This window comes from Dendrobates tinctorius, unplaced genomic scaffold, assembly GCF_039654945.1.
Source record: "Dendrobates tinctorius isolate UK_male_01 unplaced genomic scaffold, ASM3965494v1 ptg000011l, whole genome shotgun sequence".
NCBI lineage: Eukaryota > Metazoa > Chordata > Amphibia > Anura > Dendrobatidae > Dendrobates > Dendrobates tinctorius.
This window is the reverse complement of record NW_027361679.1, coordinates 52,653,469-52,676,771: the sequence shown is the minus strand read 5'-3', so window position 1 is coordinate 52,676,771 and position 23,303 is coordinate 52,653,469. Positions and strand designations below refer to the sequence as shown.

Genomic DNA, 23,303 nt, shown 5'->3' with positions numbered 1-23,303 from the left:
TCATTACCCTGTATAGCGCACTATGCGGTGGCCATAATACTGTATGGAGTAATATACTGTCCGCTTTTGGAGCTATTAAAAACAGATATCAGTCATGAGATGTAAAAAGCGAAGTATTTTTCATTGTACTATGCCGCTATTTCTCTGAGGTATCGGAGCATCATGAGTTGTGGTTTGTGTTAAAGGGGCGCTCTTTGGCCCAGGGCACATGAAAACCTGGAGCCAGCCTTACCCCGCCACAAATTTAGCCAAATAACCCCCATTTTTCAGTGCGTAACTAGTATTATGAAGTAAATTAAGGTTGAAAAGCTTCAGTAATCAGAATTGATGTTTTTGGCATTCAAAAGGGCACTGTAGGTGTGTTTCCTGTCATCCACTCCCTGCCGACTTTGCTTCCCCATTAACTTGCATTGGGTTTCGTGCTTCAGTCGGCCTTCGACTTTTCACAATAATCGGCCGATTTCGTTTGACCCGACTTTTGCGAAAGTCGGGTTTCATGAAACCCGACTCGACCAGAAAAAAGGCAAAGTCACTCATCTCTAATCACAACACATCAGTATTCGTTGTCCCATTGTTTTGAATTCACTGTCGATTTGTAATTCTGATGACTGACCCCAATAATAATAATAATAATAATAATCTTTATTTATATAGCACCAACATATTCCACAGCGCTTTACAGTTTAATAGTTTCAAAACACAAGTCATAAGTAACAACGTTTACAATACAATAATTGAATCAAAATAAGACGACCCTGCTCGTGAGAGCTTACAATCTACAATGAGGTGGGGGAGATACAAAGTACAGGTGTATATCTAACAATGATGTATTTACAATGATGGTCAAGCCATCTTGAGGGAGTGAGGGGTGGATGGAGATAGTGACTCATGCACACTTACACATAGAATCATTTTAATTAGTGAACGTGATAGGCCGCTCTGAACAAATGTGTTTTGAGGGAGCGCCTAAAACTATGCAAATTGTGGATAGTCCTAATTTTCTGGGGTAGAGCATTCCAGACGATTGGCGCAGCGCAGGAGAAATCTTGGAGTCGGGAGTGGGAGGTACGGATTAGTGCAGAGATTAGTCAAAAGTCGTTTGCAGAGCGCAGCGGTCGGTTGGGCCGATAGCCAGAAATGAGGGAGGAGATATAGAGGGGTGCTGCACTGTTGAGAGCTTTGTGGGTGAGAACAAGTACTTTGAATTGGATCCTATAAGTGACATGTGCAAAAATGCAGCTTAAGAGCTATAAAAACAAGAAAACAAAAAAAATAAACCAGTAGTGCAATTCAGTGGCAAACCAAAGATTTGATTTGAAAATTGTTAAAATGCTTTTCTCCTGGTTTTTTCAGCAAAACAACATATAACTTGATTAAAATCTACACATTCTGTTTCTTGTGACTCAATTGAAAGAAATGCCAATGCATTTAACCTTTCTTGAGACATCTGGGACCTGAGGAAGTTTTTAATAAGTTTCAGTTTACTGAAGCTTCTTTCAGCTGACGCAACTGAAACGGGCTCTGTTAGCAGGAGCTTCAATGCCAATACCAGATTTGGGAATGCCAGGTTCAGTGAGTTAGAAAACAGATATTGCAGTGTTTCCTGTGGAATTAGATGATCAGGCAGCATCCTAGCCAGTGTCTTCAATTCCTCCAGCAGAATCTCTCCATCAACTGCTGGATCAGCAAAGTTTAAATATTGCTGTTCTAATGTCGGCAAGTCAGTGGCTGCTTTGTTTATGTCATTGAGAAATCCAAACTTGGCCATGAATTTTTTTAAGAAAACAAGTCTTGTTTTGATTTCATCAAGCACAGTTTTAAGTAAAGGCTTGAAGAATGTTTCTTAAAATTCTTCTCTTGGATTTAAATATATCGTTCCACTTGCTTGCTGGCATGCTGGCTCTTGGCAATCTTTATCATTGCATTGCTGAGTTTTTTTTCCAAATTCTGTTTGCTGGGTATATCAAGCTTCTTACATACTGTATATAGGCAGCTTTACTTTCTGCTTGTTTGAACCCCAATGTGAAATACTCTGTGAATGCAGTAGTTTTATGGGCGCAAAACTGAGCTTACTACAGAGATATGATAGCAGAACTGAGCTTACTACAGCGGCATGGGAGCAGAGCCGAGCTTACTACAGAGATTTGGAGCAGAACTGAGCTTACTCCAGAGACTCTTTCGGCTGGGCCCTACTCTGCTCTAAACTATTAAAAATAAATATATATTTATGTATTTTTCTCGCGACGTGACAGGCGGTGGAAGCTGCGTCCTGCGTGCCCATACCCACGAATCACCAATGTATTACAGGGGCCTTATATATATATATATTAGCACACCAACCTAACATTGGCAGGGACCGGATATATAGCAACAAAGCCTATTCAAGACTGAGGAAGGCCATATAGGCCGAAACGTTGTACAGACTGCATTAATAAAAATTTGTCTTCTGATTAAGGACATCTTAAGTTGAGTGCCAAGTTATTTTCACTATTATACACAGGAGCTCTGTATATAGTGTCAGTGTTCAGGTAATACAGTGATCACCACTGCCAGTGACATTATACACAGGAGCTCTGTATATAGTATACAGTGTATAGTGTCAGTGTACAGGTAACACACTGACTCACCAGTGACATCTCTAGCTGAAGTCCTTCATCTTTGCTTTTCTTTTTCATCCAGCACAGACCACCATCACTTCTTCCAGCCAAGACTGGTCTCTGCATAAAATAACACAGTTAGCAAGAGCACCACTTCCAGAGCACATTCCCCACTTTTTCTCTTTCTTCTACACTACACCTCTGAATACAGAGGTCCACACATAATCAATACATAATTGGTTATTATGCAACCCACCATTCCAAATATAAATTATAATCCACCAACTAAGTACAAATTCCACTTTCCCCATTTAATAAATAAATTAATTAGCACCTGCACTCTTTCCCCCAATTCATTACCAGGCACTTCATTCTCAACGTCCCCCACTATGTACCTCCCGCTCTAACCCTAACCCCGATTCATTATATTTACATGCCCCTCCCACCTCAATTCATTGTCATGTCTTTCTCTCCCACCCTCTATTCATTATCAACTGCTCTACCCCACATTCAATACATCACTTACTCCCCCACACTAAAAATTCTTTATTTGTTCTCCAGATAGATCATTTGCTCTCCCCAGCCCCCACCTTCAATTCATCATTTGCTCTCCTCACTCCCCACCTTTTGCAGTCCCCGTCCTCTCCCCCACTTCATCATTTTCAGTCCCCCCACATTAATTTGAAGTCCCCTTACTTCATTCATTGCAGTCCTCTATCACTCCTCACTTCATCTGCAGTGCCCTTTCATCATTTGCAGCCCCCTATCCCCTTCCATTTCATCATGTGCAGTCCCCCCTCAGACACACTTCATCATGTGCAGTCCCCTTCCCCCCACTTCATCATGTGCAGTCCCCCTTACCCCCCACTTCATCATGTGCAGTCCCCCTTACCCCCCAATTTATCATGTGCAGTTCCCCTTACCCCCCATTTCATCATGTGCAGTCCTACTTACCCCCAATTCATCCTGTGCAGTCCCCTTACCCCCCACTTCATGTGCAGTCCCCCTTACCCCCCACTTCATCATGTGCAGCCCCACTCCTCCCACTTCATCATGTGCAATCCCCCTTACCCCATCATCAAGTGCAGCCCCACGCCATCATGTGCAGCCCCACTCACCCCCCTTCATCATGTGCAGCCCCACTCCCCCCACTCCATCATGTACAGCCCCACTCCCTCCCTTCATCATGCACAGCCCCTCCCCCTTCATCATGTGCAATCCTCCTTACCCCATCATCAAGTGCAGCCCCACTCCATCATGTACAGCCCCATTCACACCCTTCATCATGTGCAGCCCCACTTCCCCCACTCCATCATGTACAGCCCCACTCCCTCCCTTCAGCATGTACAGCCCCACTCCCCCTTCATCATGTGCAGCCCCACTCCCCCCACTCCATCATGTACAGCCCCACTCACCACCTTCATCATGTGCAGCCCTACTCTCCCCCTCCATCATGTACAGCCCCATTCACCCCCTTCATGTGCAGCCCCCGCATCCCTTCCTTCATGTACAGCCCCATTCACCCCCTTCATCATGTGCAGCCCCCACACCCTCCTCCATTATGTGCAGCCCCCACACCCCCTGCATCATGTTCTTCACAAAGAAAGGTTTTCGCTGTCTCCACACACTAATTAATTGAGGGTCTGCATAGCCTCTGAGAATTGTGACGGAAGTTTATCCTGTGAATAGGAATTCCTAGATTTCTGCAATCACTAGAAATTATTTCAGTAATTGTATGCATCTCATTTCCTATTGCGGAGAGTTTGGACTGTCTTACTGAGACAGAAATATATATGAAGATTTAAAAATACCACCAAAAGTGTATACTGGTGTACACTTCAAATACATTTCCTTTTTTCTACTTTTTAGATTGTTGTCTAATCCATACTGAGAACATGGAGATTTTAAATATTTAAACTATGCTATATATTCCTGCTATCCAGTGATAATGTACCCTTTCTCAACTTTGTACAAGCTGGTCAAATCCATACTGGGCCTGAGACCGTCTGAGCCTGCCTCCTGATCTATAGACATAGGTTTTTAATGTGCAAGCTATGCTATACATACCTGTTATCCTGTGATACGGTACCCTTTCTCACCTTTCTCCAATCACATCTAATCCATACAGGGCCTGAGACCGTCTGAGCCTGCCTCCTGTTATATAGACATAGGTTTTTAATGTGTAAACTATGCTACATATATACGTGTTACCCGGTGAAACTGTACCCTTTATCAACATTCTAGAATCTTATCGAATCCATACTGGGCCTGAGAGCGGCTGCCGAGCTGTTAAGCAAGCTACAGCAACTGTGGTTTGGACACGTAATTTTTTGCATTTTTTCAGGATTGCCGGTTAGGCCTAATTCAGGAATTGCGGTTGACCTGCACTTACTGCGAAATCATCGTTCGCGGGGAATAATTGGAATCACAGATCCCCATCACTAATGGTGTTCTGCTGGTTATCTGCACCTGTAAGCGACAAAAGCTGGTCCTTTCAGTGTAGCGCGCATGCAGCCCTGGACATGTAACGCCATGATAGACCATGATAGTGCCAGAGCCTCACGTATCCCTCTAGTAAGCTTGACGCATACCGCGAGGGCATGCCGGAGACTCGTTCATTAACGGAATAAAGCTGACAAATTGCTAGCACAACTACAAACGGACATACCACACCACACACAATCGACAAAGCTTTCAATATGTACATCTTTTCTTGAGGTGGCATGGTTGTGGTTTCCCGGGTGGAGTCCAATTAAGCCGCAGGCTCCACTCCTGGTGGTGCCCTTTTGGACATTCCTTTAAGGTTCAGCTTTGCAATCATACTGCCCCCGGAAAGCAAACACTTTGCCTTCATGGACGCTGTTTGGAGGTTCTTGGGAATAACGCCGCCCGATCGCCAGTTGGCATAATTTATTGGTGGGAAGTTCGACGGTATATGATCGTGTTCGATTTCAGAATTTTTTTTTTTTGGTTGGTATTTTACATTTTTTTTCCAGCCTTTCTTGACTTCATAAGGGAATGACAAGCCTATATCTGTGTCTCCTCCACCTCCTCCTTTTACTCCTCGACCTCTTTTCTAAATGTAGTTGCTCTTTTCCATATGTAATTTTTGTCTTCTGAGCATTTTCTCTGCTTTGGGACACCTTTTAAGGTGTTTTGTAATTGTTTTCTATGTGTTTGTATGTGTTTGCCTGCCATTGTTTTCAATGGGGTTCGACGAACATTCGACGAACTTGCCTCCTGTGTGACGAACCAAAACACTAGCGTGGTGGCTCAACACTACTCCTGATATATAGACATACATTGTTAATGTTTAAACTATGCTATATATACCTGCTATCTGATGATACTGTACACTTTGTCTACTTTTTATATTCTTGTCTAATCCATACTGAGCCTGTGAGCATCTCTGTGTGACTGATGGAATATATATGGAGATTGACAATTATCCTTTGACTGAATAGAGCTGTACATTTCTGATACAGTGCCATATATCTGATGTTATTTTGTGTCTATTTTGTGCAAAATTTTGAAGTTTGGTGGAAGAGGCCGTGAACGTGGGCGCGGGGGGGGGGGGCAGCTGGTGGTGATGGTGGTGGTGCATCTGCTGGTAGTGGCAAAAGCACAATAGCAGCTAAGGCAGGAGGTGTTGAGCCTGCGTCATGGCCTGGCTCCGGAATGCCTGGAATGATACTTTTTCTGGGAGTAGGTTAACCGCTTTTAAAGGCAGAGCATGAGGAACTGGTTTTGGCTTACATTGCCGAAACAGACTCCATCAAATATGCCCGCCTCTTCTGAAGTTTCAAAGATGCATGCACTGAGTGGTCAATTGCTGGCTCCTGGTCAGGAAGAACCCCTTTCCTTGTGTCATGCACCCCCACCCAAACTGAATGAGGCAGCAGGCCACACTTCACATTAGTCCATGTAGCTCTTTCTATCATACCATGCCTGGGTTATCAAGTGATATCGTGAATTCCCCAGTCCAAGATGAATCTGACATGGAATGTGGGTGGCCAGCCAGGGCAGTGGGGTTAATCGGTACTGGGCCAGTGAAACAGGGATGTGTCACGGTGGTGGTGACCCGTTCCGTGGCCCTTGGCGTACATGCAAAGGGGTGAATTACGCTTATAGGTGAATGATACGTGACGCCACCTCTGGTTTCTGAGTAGATTGACCAGCGCTGCAGTGTCGCTTCTGTGGGACAGATGTTGTGGTGCAGCTAAGATGTAGAAGACCTGCACAGGTAGGGCCGTAGTTGCAGGGCAGATGAAAGAGTTGGGAGATGGTGTGCAGTGCAGGATGTAGCTGAGTCATGCACCAGGCGCAGGAGAAAGATGACAGACACAGTAGTGCAGTTCCTTTACCTGTACTTGGTAGGTGCTGTCCAGGAGTAGAGTGGGAAATGTGTTGTGTGTTGGTTTAACTGCTAGAGAGATCCTTCGTTGCTCCCAAGCATGACATCACACTCCCTAGGAGGAAGGTAATGCCACTGTGGCGACCGTACTCCTGGGGACGCCACAAGTGCACTGATGCCCAGCAACTGCTAGATGATTCTGCTGGTACATTGACCCAGACCACTACATTCCTCTCACACTCTACACAGCCAGAATCTGACCCAGAGGAAACTCAGGTTCCCTTTCCCGCATACTATACCACCTTACACGGTGACAAAGAGGAAGGTGCAGATGAAAGTGCAGGTTCCTTGAGCTGGTGGGGGGGCATACTCATGGGCGACGGCACTGGCACAGGGCCCCTCATAGTACGCAAAAGTGTCTCTGCCGGTGGGAGGGGGAGGGCCAACCCACCCCTCCCCCACCCGCCATCAGACACACTGCCACACACCACCGTACTATTAAAGGGGCCCTGTGCCACTGCCGTCGCCAACGAGTGGGCCCCCCTGCTTGCTCAGGATCACAGCACTTGCAAAGTTGAAATACTTACCTCTCCCTGCTCCACCGCCATGACGTCTTCCGCGTTTCCTGACAGTGATAGTCTGATCAGAGAGCACAATGACATCACGTATGTACGCCCTCTGCCTAAACAGCCAAGTGCAGTGAGATGGAAGATGGGGACGACGAGGAGTCCAAACTAGTACAGGGATTCCCTAGCGAGGAGACTTATTTAATTGTTTTCAATGTTGGGACACCAATTTTTGGGGAGCACTATACTCTGGAGAATGATATATGGGGCCCACCATACACTGGAGCATTCCAAAGGTGGACATCAGACACTGGAGCAGCATTTACAGGGCCCATTATACACTAGAGCATTAGAAATGGGGCCCACTATGTATAGAGCATTATTTGGGCCCATAAAACAGTGGAGCTTCATCCATGGGGACCAACATATACTGTAGCATTATATGGAGCTCATCATATACTGTTTCAAACATTATATGGGACCAATGATTCTGTATGGAGAAATATATGGGCCTCATTACCCTGTATAGCGCACTATGCGGTGGCCATAATACTGTATGGAGTAATATACTGTCCGCTTTTGGAGCTATTAAAAACAGATATCAGTCATGAGATGTAAAAAGCGAAGTATTTTTCATTGTACTATGCCGCTATTTCTCTGAGGTATCGGAGCATCATGAGTTGTGGTTTGTGTTAAAGGGGCGCTCTTTGGCCCAGGGCACATGAAAACCTGGAGCCAGCCTTACCCCGCCACAAATTTAGCCAAATAACCCCCATTTTTCAGTGCGTAACTAGTATTATGAAGTAAATTAAGGTTGAAAAGCTTCAGTAATCAGAATTGATGTTTTTGGCATTCAAAAGGGCACTGTAGGTGTGTTTCCTGTCATCCACTCCCTGCCGACTTTGCTTCCCCATTAACTTGCATTGGGTTTCGTGCTTCAGTCGGCCTTCGACTTTTCACAATAATCGGCCGATTTCGTTTGACCCGACTTTTGCGAAAGTCGGGTTTCATGAAACCCGACTCGACCAGAAAAAAGGCAAAGTCACTCATCTCTAATCACAACACATCAGTATTCGTTGTCCCATTGTTTTGAATTCACTGTCGATTTGTAATTCTGATGACTGACCCCAATAATAATAATAATAATAATAATCTTTATTTATATAGCACCAACATATTCCACAGCGCTTTACAGTTTAATAGTTTCAAAACACAAGTCATAAGTAACAACGTTTACAATACAATAATTGAATCAAAATAAGACGACCCTGCTCGTGAGAGCTTACAATCTACAATGAGGTGGGGGAGATACAAAGTACAGGTGTATATCTAACAATGATGTATTTACAATGATGGTCAAGCCATCTTGAGGGAGTGAGGGGTGGATGGAGATAGTGACTCATGCACACTTACACATAGAATCATTTTAATTAGTGAACGTGATAGGCCGCTCTGAACAAATGTGTTTTGAGGGAGCGCCTAAAACTATGCAAATTGTGGATAGTCCTAATTTTCTGGGGTAGAGCATTCCAGACGATTGGCGCAGCGCAGGAGAAATCTTGGAGTCGGGAGTGGGAGGTACGGATTAGTGCAGAGATTAGTCAAAAGTCGTTTGCAGAGCGCAGCGGTCGGTTGGGCCGATAGCCAGAAATGAGGGAGGAGATATAGAGGGGTGCTGCACTGTTGAGAGCTTTGTGGGTGAGAACAAGTACTTTGAATTGGATCCTATAAGTGACATGTGCAAAAATGCAGCTTAAGAGCTATAAAAACAAGAAAACAAAAAAAATAAACCAGTAGTGCAATTCAGTGGCAAACCAAAGATTTGATTTGAAAATTGTTAAAATGCTTTTCTCCTGGTTTTTTCAGCAAAACAACATATAACTTGATTAAAATCTACACATTCTGTTTCTTGTGACTCAATTGAAAGAAATGCCAATGCATTTAACCTTTCTTGAGACATCTGGGACCTGAGGAAGTTTTTAATAAGTTTCAGTTTACTGAAGCTTCTTTCAGCTGACGCAACTGAAACGGGCTCTGTTAGCAGGAGCTTCAATGCCAATACCAGATTTGGGAATGCCAGGTTCAGTGAGTTAGAAAACAGATATTGCAGTGTTTCCTGTGGAATTAGATGATCAGGCAGCATCCTAGCCAGTGTCTTCAATTCCTCCAGCAGAATCTCTCCATCAACTGCTGGATCAGCAAAGTTTAAATATTGCTGTTCTAATGTCGGCAAGTCAGTGGCTGCTTTGTTTATGTCATTGAGAAATCCAAACTTGGCCATGAATTTTTTTAAGAAAACAAGTCTTGTTTTGATTTCATCAAGCACAGTTTTAAGTAAAGGCTTGAAGAATGTTTCTTAAAATTCTTCTCTTGGATTTAAATATATCGTTCCACTTGCTTGCTGGCATGCTGGCTCTTGGCAATCTTTATCATTGCATTGCTGAGTTTTTTTTCCAAATTCTGTTTGCTGGGTATATCAAGCTTCTTACATACTGTATATAGGCAGCTTTACTTTCTGCTTGTTTGAACCCCAATGTGAAATACTCTGTGAATGCAGTAGTTTTATGGGCGCAAAACTGAGCTTACTACAGAGATATGATAGCAGAACTGAGCTTACTACAGCGGCATGGGAGCAGAGCCGAGCTTACTACAGAGATTTGGAGCAGAACTGAGCTTACTCCAGAGACTCTTTCGGCTGGGCCCTACTCTGCTCTAAACTATTAAAAATAAATATATATTTATGTATTTTTCTCGCGACGTGACAGGCGGTGGAAGCTGCGTCCTGCGTGCCCATACCCACGAATCACCAATGTATTACAGGGGCCTTATATATATATATATTAGCACACCAACCTAACATTGGCAGGGACCGGATATATAGCAACAAAGCCTATTCAAGACTGAGGAAGGCCATATAGGCCGAAACGTTGTACAGACTGCATTAATAAAAATTTGTCTTCTGATTAAGGACATCTTAAGTTGAGTGCCAAGTTATTTTCACTATTATACACAGGAGCTCTGTATATAGTGTCAGTGTTCAGGTAATACAGTGATCACCACTGCCAGTGACATTATACACAGGAGCTCTGTATATAGTATACAGTGTATAGTGTCAGTGTACAGGTAACACACTGACTCACCAGTGACATCTCTAGCTGAAGTCCTTCATCTTTGCTTTTCTTTTTCATCCAGCACAGACCACCATCACTTCTTCCAGCCAAGACTGGTCTCTGCATAAAATAACACAGTTAGCAAGAGCACCACTTCCAGAGCACATTCCCCACTTTTTCTCTTTCTTCTACACTACACCTCTGAATACAGAGGTCCACACATAATCAATACATAATTGGTTATTATGCAACCCACCATTCCAAATATAAATTATAATCCACCAACTAAGTACAAATTCCACTTTCCCCATTTAATAAATAAATTAATTAGCACCTGCACTCTTTCCCCCAATTCATTACCAGGCACTTCATTCTCAACGTCCCCCACTATGTACCTCCCGCTCTAACCCTAACCCCGATTCATTATATTTACATGCCCCTCCCACCTCAATTCATTGTCATGTCTTTCTCTCCCACCCTCTATTCATTATCAACTGCTCTACCCCACATTCAATACATCACTTACTCCCCCACACTAAAAATTCTTTATTTGTTCTCCAGATAGATCATTTGCTCTCCCCAGCCCCCACCTTCAATTCATCATTTGCTCTCCTCACTCCCCACCTTTTGCAGTCCCCGTCCTCTCCCCCACTTCATCATTTTCAGTCCCCCCACATTAATTTGAAGTCCCCTTACTTCATTCATTGCAGTCCTCTATCACTCCTCACTTCATCTGCAGTGCCCTTTCATCATTTGCAGCCCCCTATCCCCTTCCATTTCATCATGTGCAGTCCCCCCTCAGACACACTTCATCATGTGCAGTCCCCTTCCCCCCACTTCATCATGTGCAGTCCCCCTTACCCCCCACTTCATCATGTGCAGTCCCCCTTACCCCCCAATTTATCATGTGCAGTTCCCCTTACCCCCCATTTCATCATGTGCAGTCCTACTTACCCCCAATTCATCCTGTGCAGTCCCCTTACCCCCCACTTCATGTGCAGTCCCCCTTACCCCCCACTTCATCATGTGCAGCCCCACTCCTCCCACTTCATCATGTGCAATCCCCCTTACCCCATCATCAAGTGCAGCCCCACGCCATCATGTGCAGCCCCACTCACCCCCCTTCATCATGTGCAGCCCCACTCCCCCCACTCCATCATGTACAGCCCCACTCCCTCCCTTCATCATGCACAGCCCCTCCCCCTTCATCATGTGCAATCCTCCTTACCCCATCATCAAGTGCAGCCCCACTCCATCATGTACAGCCCCATTCACACCCTTCATCATGTGCAGCCCCACTTCCCCCACTCCATCATGTACAGCCCCACTCCCTCCCTTCAGCATGTACAGCCCCACTCCCCCTTCATCATGTGCAGCCCCACTCCCCCCACTCCATCATGTACAGCCCCACTCACCACCTTCATCATGTGCAGCCCTACTCTCCCCCTCCATCATGTACAGCCCCATTCACCCCCTTCATGTGCAGCCCCCGCATCCCTTCCTTCATGTACAGCCCCATTCACCCCCTTCATCATGTGCAGCCCCCACACCCTCCTCCATTATGTGCAGCCCCCACACCCCCTGCATCATGTACAGCCCCATTCACCTCCCTCCATCACGTACAGCCCCATTCACCCCCCCATCATGTGCAGCCCCCAAACACCCCCCTCCGTCATGTGCAGCCCCCTCACCCACTGACTTCATTTTATAAAGAAAAAAAAAAGGTTCCCATACTTACCTCATAACCGCTCTCCAGCAGTGCCTCTCTGCATCCAGCGTCCAGGTACATGTCGGCGCGTGAGCAATGACGCCATCGCGCAGGCCCAACACCTGACCGGGAAGTAGAGAGGGAGGGAGCGGGAGCTGCTCAGCCATCAAGGTGATGGCCGTGCACAGCTCCCTGCCTCGGAGTGATACAATGTGACGCGGGCGGCCATGTCTGCTGCCGGCTGCATCACAGTACAGAGGGCACGGCTGAGCAAAATTTGCTGTGCGGCCGGGCCAGCCCTGTACAAGTGCTGGGGGGGCATCTGCCTCTCCACCACCCGGCTCAGCCCCGGTACTTGCCCGGGTGCACCGGGTGTTATATATATATATATATATATGTATACAGTATATATATAAAATCATGTTACCAAGTCATTTTTGCTTCACAAAGAACAAAGCAAAGTACAATGAATACAAAGCCAAAACTCAAGACAGAGATTGATGGATTACATAGTTTTCACCATTCTAGCTTACATAACATGTTTCCCTTTTTTTCAGTACATTTTCAGTAAAGTAGATGGTGTTAGTTAATACGATTCATCCTTTAGAAACCAAGCCCTCATGACTATGTCGACAGAAAAAAGTGGCTATCAGAAAAAGAGAAGTAAAAACAACTAAAATAATCTAAATTCCACCGTTTTTTCGACTAGGAATTTTTTGACCTTTGGCCTGTTCTGATGGGAGAAGTTCCTCCTTATTCTGGACAACGTACACCAGATGGAAGGGTAAGTTAGCTGTAAGTTAGTGATAAGTTAACATGTGTGTGGGAGCCACTCCACCTGGCCGTATGTAAAACGTCCACATGTGGGGTAAGCAATATATCATGCCCTATAGAGTTATACAATTAAGTAAATCACCTCTGCTGTAAGTATAAAATTCTGTTTTAGGCTATGTGCACACGTAGCGTTTTAAAACGCTCACTAAAAACCGGACTCCTTCCTAGAAATCGCGCGTTTTTTTCCGCGCGATTTCACCGCGATTATGATCGCGATTTTGCCGCGATTTTCGCGTGCGTTATTCAAGCACTTTCCAAGCAATTTGAAGCATCGCTTGGAAAGTGATTGACAGGTTGTTAAAATGCTAAAAAAAAAAATAAAAATCGGGGTATATTTACCTTCCGGCATCCCGCGCTGCATTCCCGGGCCTCAGCGTTCCCCGTAATGCCTTGCGAGACCTGTGATGACGTAGTCTCGCGTTGCTAGAGTCACGCGAGACTACGTCATTACAGGGCCTTGCCGCAAGGCATTACTGGGAACGCTTAGGTCGGGAATGCAGCGCGGGACGTCGGAAGGTAAATATACCCCGATTTTTTATTTTTTATTCTTTTTTTTACAGGGGTATGGTACCCAGGGCCTGGAGGACAGTCTCCTCTCCTCCACACCGTGGGTACCAACCGCACATGAGATGCTTAACTTCCCGCATGGTGGGCATAGCCACATGCGGGAAGTAAGCGATTCTCATGCATTCCTATGGGTGCGGAATCGCGGCAATTCTTTGCGATTCCGCACAAAAGAATGAGCATGTTGCGATTTTTTCCGCGATGCGATTCCGCCGCGGAAAAAAGCGCAGCATTAGCACAGCATGTGCGGAATGCCATAGGAATGCATGGGGGGCGTGCTGTACACGATTTTTAAGCGTTTTCGCGCCGAAAATCGCGGCAAAAACGCTTAAAAATCGCTACGTGTGCACACAGCCTTATCCTTAAAAGACAAATGTATTTATTTTAGTTAAACAACATTTATATTTATGTATTTTTAGGAAATTGTATTCTACAAAGTTATTGATTACATACTGCACGGAAAAGAAGACATCAAAGTTATTCCGTAAGTGTATTTAGAATGTATATTTAGAATATAAAGAATACAGAAAGTACTTACCCCCTTTAAAACAGGTATAATTGTGTGAATTATATGCTTTTATAGCAGATCAGTAGAGATAGGTACAGCGATTTTTACAACGTTTTAAATGACATGTAAAAAGTAGTTCATTTCAAACATTTTTGCAGATTTACTGTATATGGTGAGTGGGGAACAACATCCATAAGGAATTTGTATGTTCTCCCCGTGTTTGCTTGAGTTTCCTCCCGGTACTGTTGTTTCCTCCATAGACATGCCTGTAAAGCACTGTGGAATCAATATAAGCGAGTAAAATAAATAAATAAATAAATAAGTAAAAACATAAATATAGTCATGGTCAAAAATTTTGAGATTGACGTACGAATGCTATACATCTTTGTCACAGATGGCATTCATACTATGAGCGCAATGGGCCCACCAGAGTTGAAGAACAAGGTCGGATTAGAGGTTTTGTGATGAACGAATCGAAAATGCACCCTTTAATTTACAAAAGAGAATACATTTAAAACTATCATACGAAGAAAACAAATAAACAACAGTACTAATGATTGGAAAAGGTAATTGACTATCTGATTTCCTGAAGGGCTAAATCCCATAAAATTATCATACCTGTAAAGTTCAGTAAGTTGACCTATAGATGAAAACAAATGCACTAGCCTATCTTTAACAAAAGCTGCATCTACCAAAGCTTCTTGTAAAGTTAGATTTTGATACTTTATATGAAAATTGTAATCATGTGCTTTCTACTAATATAATCTTATGAAAATCTGCTTCTAAATTCTTAGGAAAAATTAAGTGTTTCATTATACCACCTCAAACAGTTTACACTTGTGGACAGATTTTCTAGACTTCCAACACCATTTGGCCGATGGTTTACCCACACTTGTTTATCAAAAGGATACATAAAAGGATATACGTACTGTATATTCTCATTTTTGAGGGGTTTGTATCTTTTACAGTTATCAAAAAACTGACCATCACATCCAAACATAAATCAGATCTGAACAGGTGCTTACCTAGAGTAGCCAACTCAAATACAACCAAACAAATAAGGCTACTCTAGGAAAGCACCTGTTCAGACCTGATTTATGTTTTGATGTGATGGTTGGTATTTTGATATTTGTATTAGCCTTCTGACTGAGCACTCCGCCCCTTAGCCTTTGGTGTTTTTAATTGCAACAGGATCACTACCCCTCCACAGAGATTTAGACTTTAGTCTAAGAGAGAATTCACATTAGGTTCCCACAGAGATGTAGACTGTCTAAGAGAGATTTGGCATTAGGTCCCTGGTAACGAGAATCACCTTATCGTGGCTGCCAGGTACACATGAATTGGCCAATTTATGCGCTAAGCATTCTTAATTTTTTCATATTTCTAGTGCAGTAATGCAAATCAATTTTCATATTTCATGTTTGCATGTTATAGTGCTACAGAGTGCTGCCCTATTTGCATCTTTTACAGTGACTGGCGTAAATCCAATTGGCTCTTCCTTCTAACTTCACAGTGGATGTGGTCAGCAGGGCTTGGTATGGACCATCGTATCTGGGCTCAAGGCATTTCCCGACGTGTCTTTTTCCCATAGCCAGATCTCTAGGCTTTAGATCGTGAGTCCATATTAGACTGTTTGGGTCTGGAATGGAAGAAAAGATCTGCTTGTGCAGAGATGTTAGCTTATTGTGTAAACTTTGGATGTAACAGAATAAATCATCATACTTCAATGCTGTTGAGTATTGTGTCGGTGAAGTCTGTGCACCTTGTGGTAACACTGTCCAAGCATATTGTTTTCCCTGAAAGGTGAAAGCAAAAAGGTATTGACAATCTGGATGCAATGGTACAGAGAGAAAAGCATTAGCAAAGTCAATGACAGTGTACACTTGAGTGACTGGAGCGATTTGTTCCAAAAGGATGTGGAGGTTCGATACGATGGGAGTGTTGGAAGCTCTGTTCACTTCTCTCAAATCATGGACCATCCTATAAGTGGCAGCTTGGCCAGGGGCGGTCTTTTTCTTGACTGGATAAAGGGGCGTGTTACAGGGAGACGCCATAGTGATCAGAGCTTCAACCTGAAGTAACAGAGTGATATAGACCCGTGCGGCAGTCTCCTGCACTTGAGAAAGAAGATACTGATGGAGGTGTGGTGGTTTGACTCTGTCCCTCAGTTCAACTCTAGCTGGGACCACTGGAAGCCTGCTAATGTCTGCTTTTCCCTTAACCCATAGACTGTCTGGTACTTTTGCCAGTTCCGCTTCATTGTACAAATGCTGAAGTCAATATCTTTTTGATAAAGACGTATGGGTGAACTCCAGGCCAAAAGGTGTTGTAAGCATTGAAGATAATCTGTCGACAAATGTAACCTGTTTTAAGTGGTATAATGAAACATTTAATTTTTTCCTGAGAATTTAGAAGTAGATTTTCAGAAGATTTTGCTAGTAGAAAACACATGATAACAATCTTCATATAAAGAATCAAAGTCTAATTTTACAAGAAAGATTTGGCAGATGCAGCTTTTGTTGGCCCCTTAGCAACCACCGACACGGTTTTTAACGGCGGCAGTAAAGGGGCCTTATTCCTCAGCGCTGCTTTTTAACGGTACTGAGAAATAAGTGTATAGCACCCCCCAGTGTCGGAAAATCTCTGAGGTCTGGGCTACCGGGAGTAGCTGAGATCCTGGAGAACACCATTAGGGTCGGTTTTTACCATCCCCAGAGTAATTTATCGCCTATCACAGTGATCAAAATAAAAAAAATACATCAACCCCCCCTTTGTCACCCTCTTAGTTAGGTAAAAATAATAAAATATATATTTTTTAATTTTTTCCATTTTTTGTAGTTAGGGTTAGGGATGGGGCTGGGGTTAAGTTTGGGGTTAGTGTTGGGGTTAGAGCTAGGGTTAGGGTTGGACTAGGGTTAGAGCTAGGGCTAGGGTTAGAGTTGGGACTAGGGTTAAGGTTTGCGCTAGGGTTAGGGTAACTCTTGGGGTTACTGTTGTGATGGGGTTATAGTTGTGGTGTTGTGGTTAGGATGGTGTTGGGGATAGGGTGGTGTTGGGGACAGGGTGGTGTTGGGGTTAAGGTTAGGGTTAGGGATTACGGTTAGGGGTCTGTTGGGGTTAGGGCCAATTTTGCGTTCAAAAAGTCAAACAGTACTCCCTCCCTTCTGAGCCCTGCCACGCATCCAAAGAGTGGCTTTCCCCCACATACGGGGTATCGGCGTTCTCAGGAGAAATTACACAATAAATTTTGTGGTCCATTTTCTCCTGATACCCTTGTTAAAATAAAAAAAAAAGTTTGGGTCTAAACTAAATTTTTTGTGAAAAAAGTTATATGTTTTTCCTTCCTCATTGAAAAAATAGAAATCGCTGGTCAAGTTTTAACCTTTATAATGTCCTAACAAAAAAAATTATGTTTCCAAAATTGTGCTCATGTAAAGTTAACATGTGTGAAATGTTATTTATTAACTATTTTGTGTGACACAACTCTCTGATTTAAGTGCATGAAAATTAAAATTTTGAAAATTGCTACATTTTAAATTTTTTTGCCAAATTTCAGTTATTTTCATAAATAAATGCAAGTCATATCGAAGAAATTTTACCACTAACATGAAGTACAATATGTCATGAAAAAATAATCTCAGAATCAGTGTGATCCACTGAAGCGTTCCAGACCTCATAAATTGACAGTGAGCAGAATTGTAAAAATTGGCCTTGTCATTAAGATCAAAATTGGCTTGGTCACTAAGAGGTCAAACATAACCTAGTGCATTTGTTTTCATCTATAGGCCACCTTACTGAACAGCACTGATATGATAATTTTATCAGATTTAAGGCCCCGTTACACATAACGATGTCCCAGCGATCCCACCAACGATCCAACATGGATGGGATCGCTGGGACATCGTTAGGCTGATCGCTGGTGAGCTGTCACATAGCCCCTCCAGCGATCAGGACCAATGAGCAAGCTGGTTTCCAATGTAAACAGCGGGTATCTAAGAGCTGCGTGGCTCTTGTATACCCGCTGTTTACCCTAGATTACAGCATGCATGTAGCGTTTTTTGCCAGCAGCGCATGCTGCCGCTAAGCCCCGCCCCCTGCCCGCCCCTCCGGTCATGTCCGCATAGTATCGCACAGAGCTGCATGCGATCTGCACACCCTATCTTTAGCATAGGGTGCACAGACCGTGCGCTAGTAGAATTTTGCATGTGCTGCGCCCTTTTGATGGTGCGCCGATGCGCGCCGAACCCAACATGTTGCATTTTGATGCGCTCGGAGCACCGTCAAAAGGGCGCAGTACACGCAAAATTCTACTAGTGCACGGTCAGCGCACGGTCTGCGCACCCTATGCTAAAAATAGGGTGTGCAGATCGCATGCAGCCATGTGCGATACTAGGCGGAGATGACCGGAGAGGGCGGGGCTTAGCAGCGGCGTGCGCTGCTGGCAAAAAACGCTAGTCTGAAACTAGCCTTAGTTACCCGATGTTTACGTTGGAAACCAGCGTCCAGCGTCGCTGGTCTCTCGCTGCCACACGCAGGAATGCGTGCTGGCCAGCGGGAGACCAATGATCAAAAAATGGCCCAGGACGATCGTGCACGATCAGTGATACCCGGCAGGGGGGCCGGTCGCTGATGGATGTCACACACAGCGAGATCGCTGGAGAGATTGCTGATGCGTCACAAAATCAGCGATCTCGCTGTGTGTGACGGGGCCTTTAGCCCTTCAGGAAATCAGATATTACCTTTTCCAATTATTAGTACTGTTGTTTATTTGTTTTATTCGTATGATAGTTCTAAATATGTTCTCTTTTGTAAATGAAAGGCTGCATTTTCGATAGTTATTCGTGAGTAAAAATAACTGACTTCATTTTTATGGATAGCACTCGTACCTATAATGATCTATACGGCTGTGCACATATCTGACTTTTCTCCAAGTGGTTCATGGAAAATATTAGAGACATGTCCAAGACATAAGAGTGAGGTTTGATTTTCACAGACTGTCAAAAAGGACAAGGTCGAGAATGTTTTTCTTTCCACATACAAGAAAAACAGATGACACTTGGACCACACTCTGATCATATTCTGTTTAATGTAATTAGCCCATTTTTCTAGTACGTGGAAAATGCTGATGTGATGTCTGAATGAGGCTTTAGCAAGATGTTTCTATGGTTACTGAAGTACAATTATAAGCATTTCATAAGATTTAAAACTTTTATCAGTGCTTGTAGTTTTGCAAAATTTCTGTGTTTTTGCTTGTTTAACCACTTTTTAAGGATGTACAAACAAGAAAAATGCAGAAATTGTCATAAACTCCAAGCACTGATTAGATAAGAATGGGTTGCAGTCAGGATTTGGCCCAGAAAGTGATTTCCAGCATGTCAGGGCAAATTGCAGAAGTCTCGAAAAAAAAGTCACCACTGTAAATATTCAGTCGTTACATAAACTTGTTGTATTTGTCAATAATATTTTAGAAACTTATGACATACAGTACTTATAATTGTACTCCAGTAACCATTGCAACATCCGACTAAAAGATCTAAAAACACTGAGGCAGCAAATTTTGTGAAATGCGAAATTTGTGCTATTCTCAAAACTTTTAGCTACGACAGTATGTTTTTTTCTGCCATTTTTGAAGCTTTATGGAGAATCCTTTGGGAAGAAATGACAAAAAATGCCAAACCTACAGTGCTGGTCACCATTATTGGCACGCCTTCATTTTTTTACAGACTGTACAATATCTTCAGAAATAAGTGGAAATGTTCCATAGTTATATCCTCATATTTTTTTAATTAATGGTCCAAAGTAATACAACAATAAAACATTCAACTTATATGTTTCAATTTCAAAGAAGAAACAGAATAAACTGCATTTGCTGCAATAAAGGTACCACTAATTAATACTTGGTTATACAACCTTTGACATGCATGACAGCGTCCAAATGTTTCTTGTAGCCATCTGTAAGCTTCTTGCACTTCTCAGCTGGTATTTTCTCCCACTCTTCCTTTGCAGTTTGTTCAAGCTCTTGAATGTTTGCAGGGTTCTTTTTCCCAATGGCTGATTTCAGCTCACTCAAAAGATTTTCAGTTGGATCGCGGTCAGGACTCATTGCTCGCCATTTTAAAACAGTCCATTTTTTCTTTTTCAACCATTCCTGTGTACTTTTGGATGTTTACTTTGGATCATTGTCTTGCTAGAGGACCCATGATGTTCGACTCAAACCAAGTTTTCTTACACTGGGTAGGACATTTTGCTCTAAATTCTCTTGATAATCTCTGCGCATGCCCAAGAATATATACTACAGCGCAGGTGCCAGGATTTCAAAAGAAGCTGAAGAGGCGGCACCAAATACTGAAGTAAGAAATGACTGATGGATGCGAGGCATCTGTCAGAGGGGGAAAGACCTGCCCCCCTGTCAAAATTCAGGTATTTTTGACCAATTTTTAAAACAATTATTTCTGCAGTGGAAGGGATGCTAAGTAAAAGAGCCACATAGACAGAATGCAGCATTAGTGCTGCACAAGGTGGCTCTTTTACTTAAAAACGCCTGGGGGGGTGACAGGTTCCCTTTAAGCTCACTTGCAACATCTGTAAACAAACTTTGCATTGCCAAAAAGCTCTATTTTTGTTTCATCTGTCCACAGAGCATTTTCCCAGGAGGTTTGTGATTTGTCAAGGTACTCTTTGGCAAAGATCAGGTGTTCCTTTTTATGTCTATTAGTCAGCAATGGTTTCTTCCTTGGCCTTCGCCCATACATCTCTGTTTGGTTTAGTGTGCTGCATACGGTACTTGTTGAAACCATGACCTCTCAGACTGTTCCAGGTTGACCTTCAGGTCTTTGGATGTTTGACGTTGTGTTTTTTCTACCATTCACACCAACCTTCGAATACATCTCTTGACAATTTTCCTCCTTCCCCCACATCCAGGGAGGTTCTTGATGGTTCCATGCTTGGCAAAGTTCTTAATAACATTGCGGACTGTTGAAACTGGGATACCAAGGTCTTTGGAGATGGTCTTATACCCTTTTGAAGTCTATTGTTTGCTAATAATAGCAGTTCTGATGTCCTTAGTCATCTTATTTGTGAACTGGAGAAAAGAAAGACCAACCAAAAAATGGTGTGCATATCCACATAATGGCTAAAAATAGAAATCTTTATTTAGACGCCTTAGACACAGCAAACGATAAAACCACTTAAAAACATGTATAAGAACATGGCAAATAAACCACACCTCTGAAGGTGGAATAGTGTGGGACATAATAAACAATGAACCAAATGGACCAAGCAGTGACAAGCACATATGCTATAAATAAGCCACAAAATATCCACAATATAACATGCAAAGCGAAACATACACATTCACAAATGGGGCATGATGAAGATTAGAAAACATGTAAACAACAAGTATAGTGAATAAACTGAAACATCATGCTCTCAATAATATTAAACCCAAAATTGCAGCACATGCTCTGGGCATATGTTAGATGTAATGTGAACAGTGGATTTAAATCCAGACTACAAGGCGTGTGTATATCTCCAGGTCTGAAAAGCCTGGTTAGATGTACATGGTAAAAAATCCCCAAACTATATGATGTATACAATCTGTGGTGTATAACCTGAGGGTTCAGCATAATGAAAAAGGGAATGGTAGTTGGCTGTCTAGTGATGTTGTGGCAGCCTTTCTCACTGGGGCTTTTTACTTACTTCGGCTCTGTACATGAGCCTCTCTTGAACCGACCAGGCGGCCGCAACAGTTCATGGTTATTATCCATACTAGGTGTTGCACCCCATTAGTAAATTTGCATCTTTTTCTATTACATATGGTAATGTGCCCTCTCCCCTTCTTTGTTCTCAGTCATCTCATTTGTCTTCACCATTGTGATAAAGGAACAAGGCCTACCATGTGGCTTTTTAAAACACTGAAGTTGTCATTCATTGGCTAAATCAGGTCACATGGGAACCGATAATTAATCACAGGTGATTCTCATTTGTGATTAACCAGAGGAAAAATGTTTTTCCATAGTAATTTAATGTAAAGGGTGCCAATACCAGTGTCACAGCAAGCTTTAGGTTTTTCTATTTTTTCTCCCATTGTTTTTTTGCTGTAAATTATTGTTTATCATTTGCTCTTTTGTATTTAACACTAGTGCTCTATACAACAAAATTGTCCAAGAAGAAAGAAGAAAATTCGGCACCACTGCCGCCACCTTGATGTGCACTATAGTGCGGTACAAACTCACACACCTGGACTGCACGCCAGCTACCCACAGAATGGGTGCTCAATCCAAAGAAAAACATGCATAGCTACGTTGTATGAAAAAGAACAAAAGGGATGGCACTCACCGTTCTGAAGAAGTGAATTTATTTTCAAATAAAAAGCATAGGCTCGGGAGAGATGTGTGAACTGTGGAGAACGGCCGTTTCACGCCAATTGCGCTTCAACGGGTCCTTTGAAGCACAGTTGGCGTGAAACGGCCGTTGTCCACAGTTCACACATCTCTCCCGAGCCTATGCTTTTTATTTGAAAATAAATTCACTTCTTCAGAACGGTGAGTGCCATCCCTTTTGTTCTTTTTCATACAACGTAGCTATACAAGAAACTGTGTTACTTGATTCTTGTTTTTGCAGGAGATATTACACATTCATGGGTGCCAATAATGATGAGCAGAACTGTAGAGCATGCTTTGTTTTGAAAAACATGCTACTTGTGCCAAAAATGTGATTGGCTGTAGGTGTCAGAAGACTGAACTGTGCATCATCTGTTGTTTTTCTGCCTATGTATCGTTGCAGCCAATCACAGGCCTAAGTCGTCACGTAATGTCATGCTACTGCAGTGCAGTATAGCGCAACCTCCACCAGGGGGTGCTGGTGAGGGAAGAGAGGTTGCACACACAGCATAGCAACACTGAGCAGCAGCACAAGTGCCACCAGGTGGCGAAAGAGTGGTCAGACAAGCTGAGTCAGAAACAGCCAGGAGCAGAAATACCAGAGGTCATAGCAGTACACGTGGTCAGAAAAAAGCCAGGGGGTCAACATCGGTCAGAAGCGGATAAGACAAAGACAAAAGA

The 23,303-nt window shown here is 43.3% G+C and overlaps 1 protein-coding gene across 1 annotated transcript in view; it reads left to right on the top strand.

Annotated features, from left to right (window-relative positions):
• The window catches only part of LOC141047218 (rod cGMP-specific 3',5'-cyclic phosphodiesterase subunit beta-like), a 111,734-nt gene that overhangs the window by 25,240 nt on the left and 63,191 nt on the right, over nucleotides 1-23,303 (top strand). Inside the window, exons 5-6 of the mRNA XM_073542172.1 lie at nucleotides 13,045-13,119; nucleotides 14,153-14,217. Coding sequence (XP_073398273.1) covers nucleotides 13,045-13,119; nucleotides 14,153-14,217 — 140 coding nt within the window. The remainder of the gene's footprint in view (nucleotides 1-13,044; nucleotides 13,120-14,152; nucleotides 14,218-23,303) is intronic.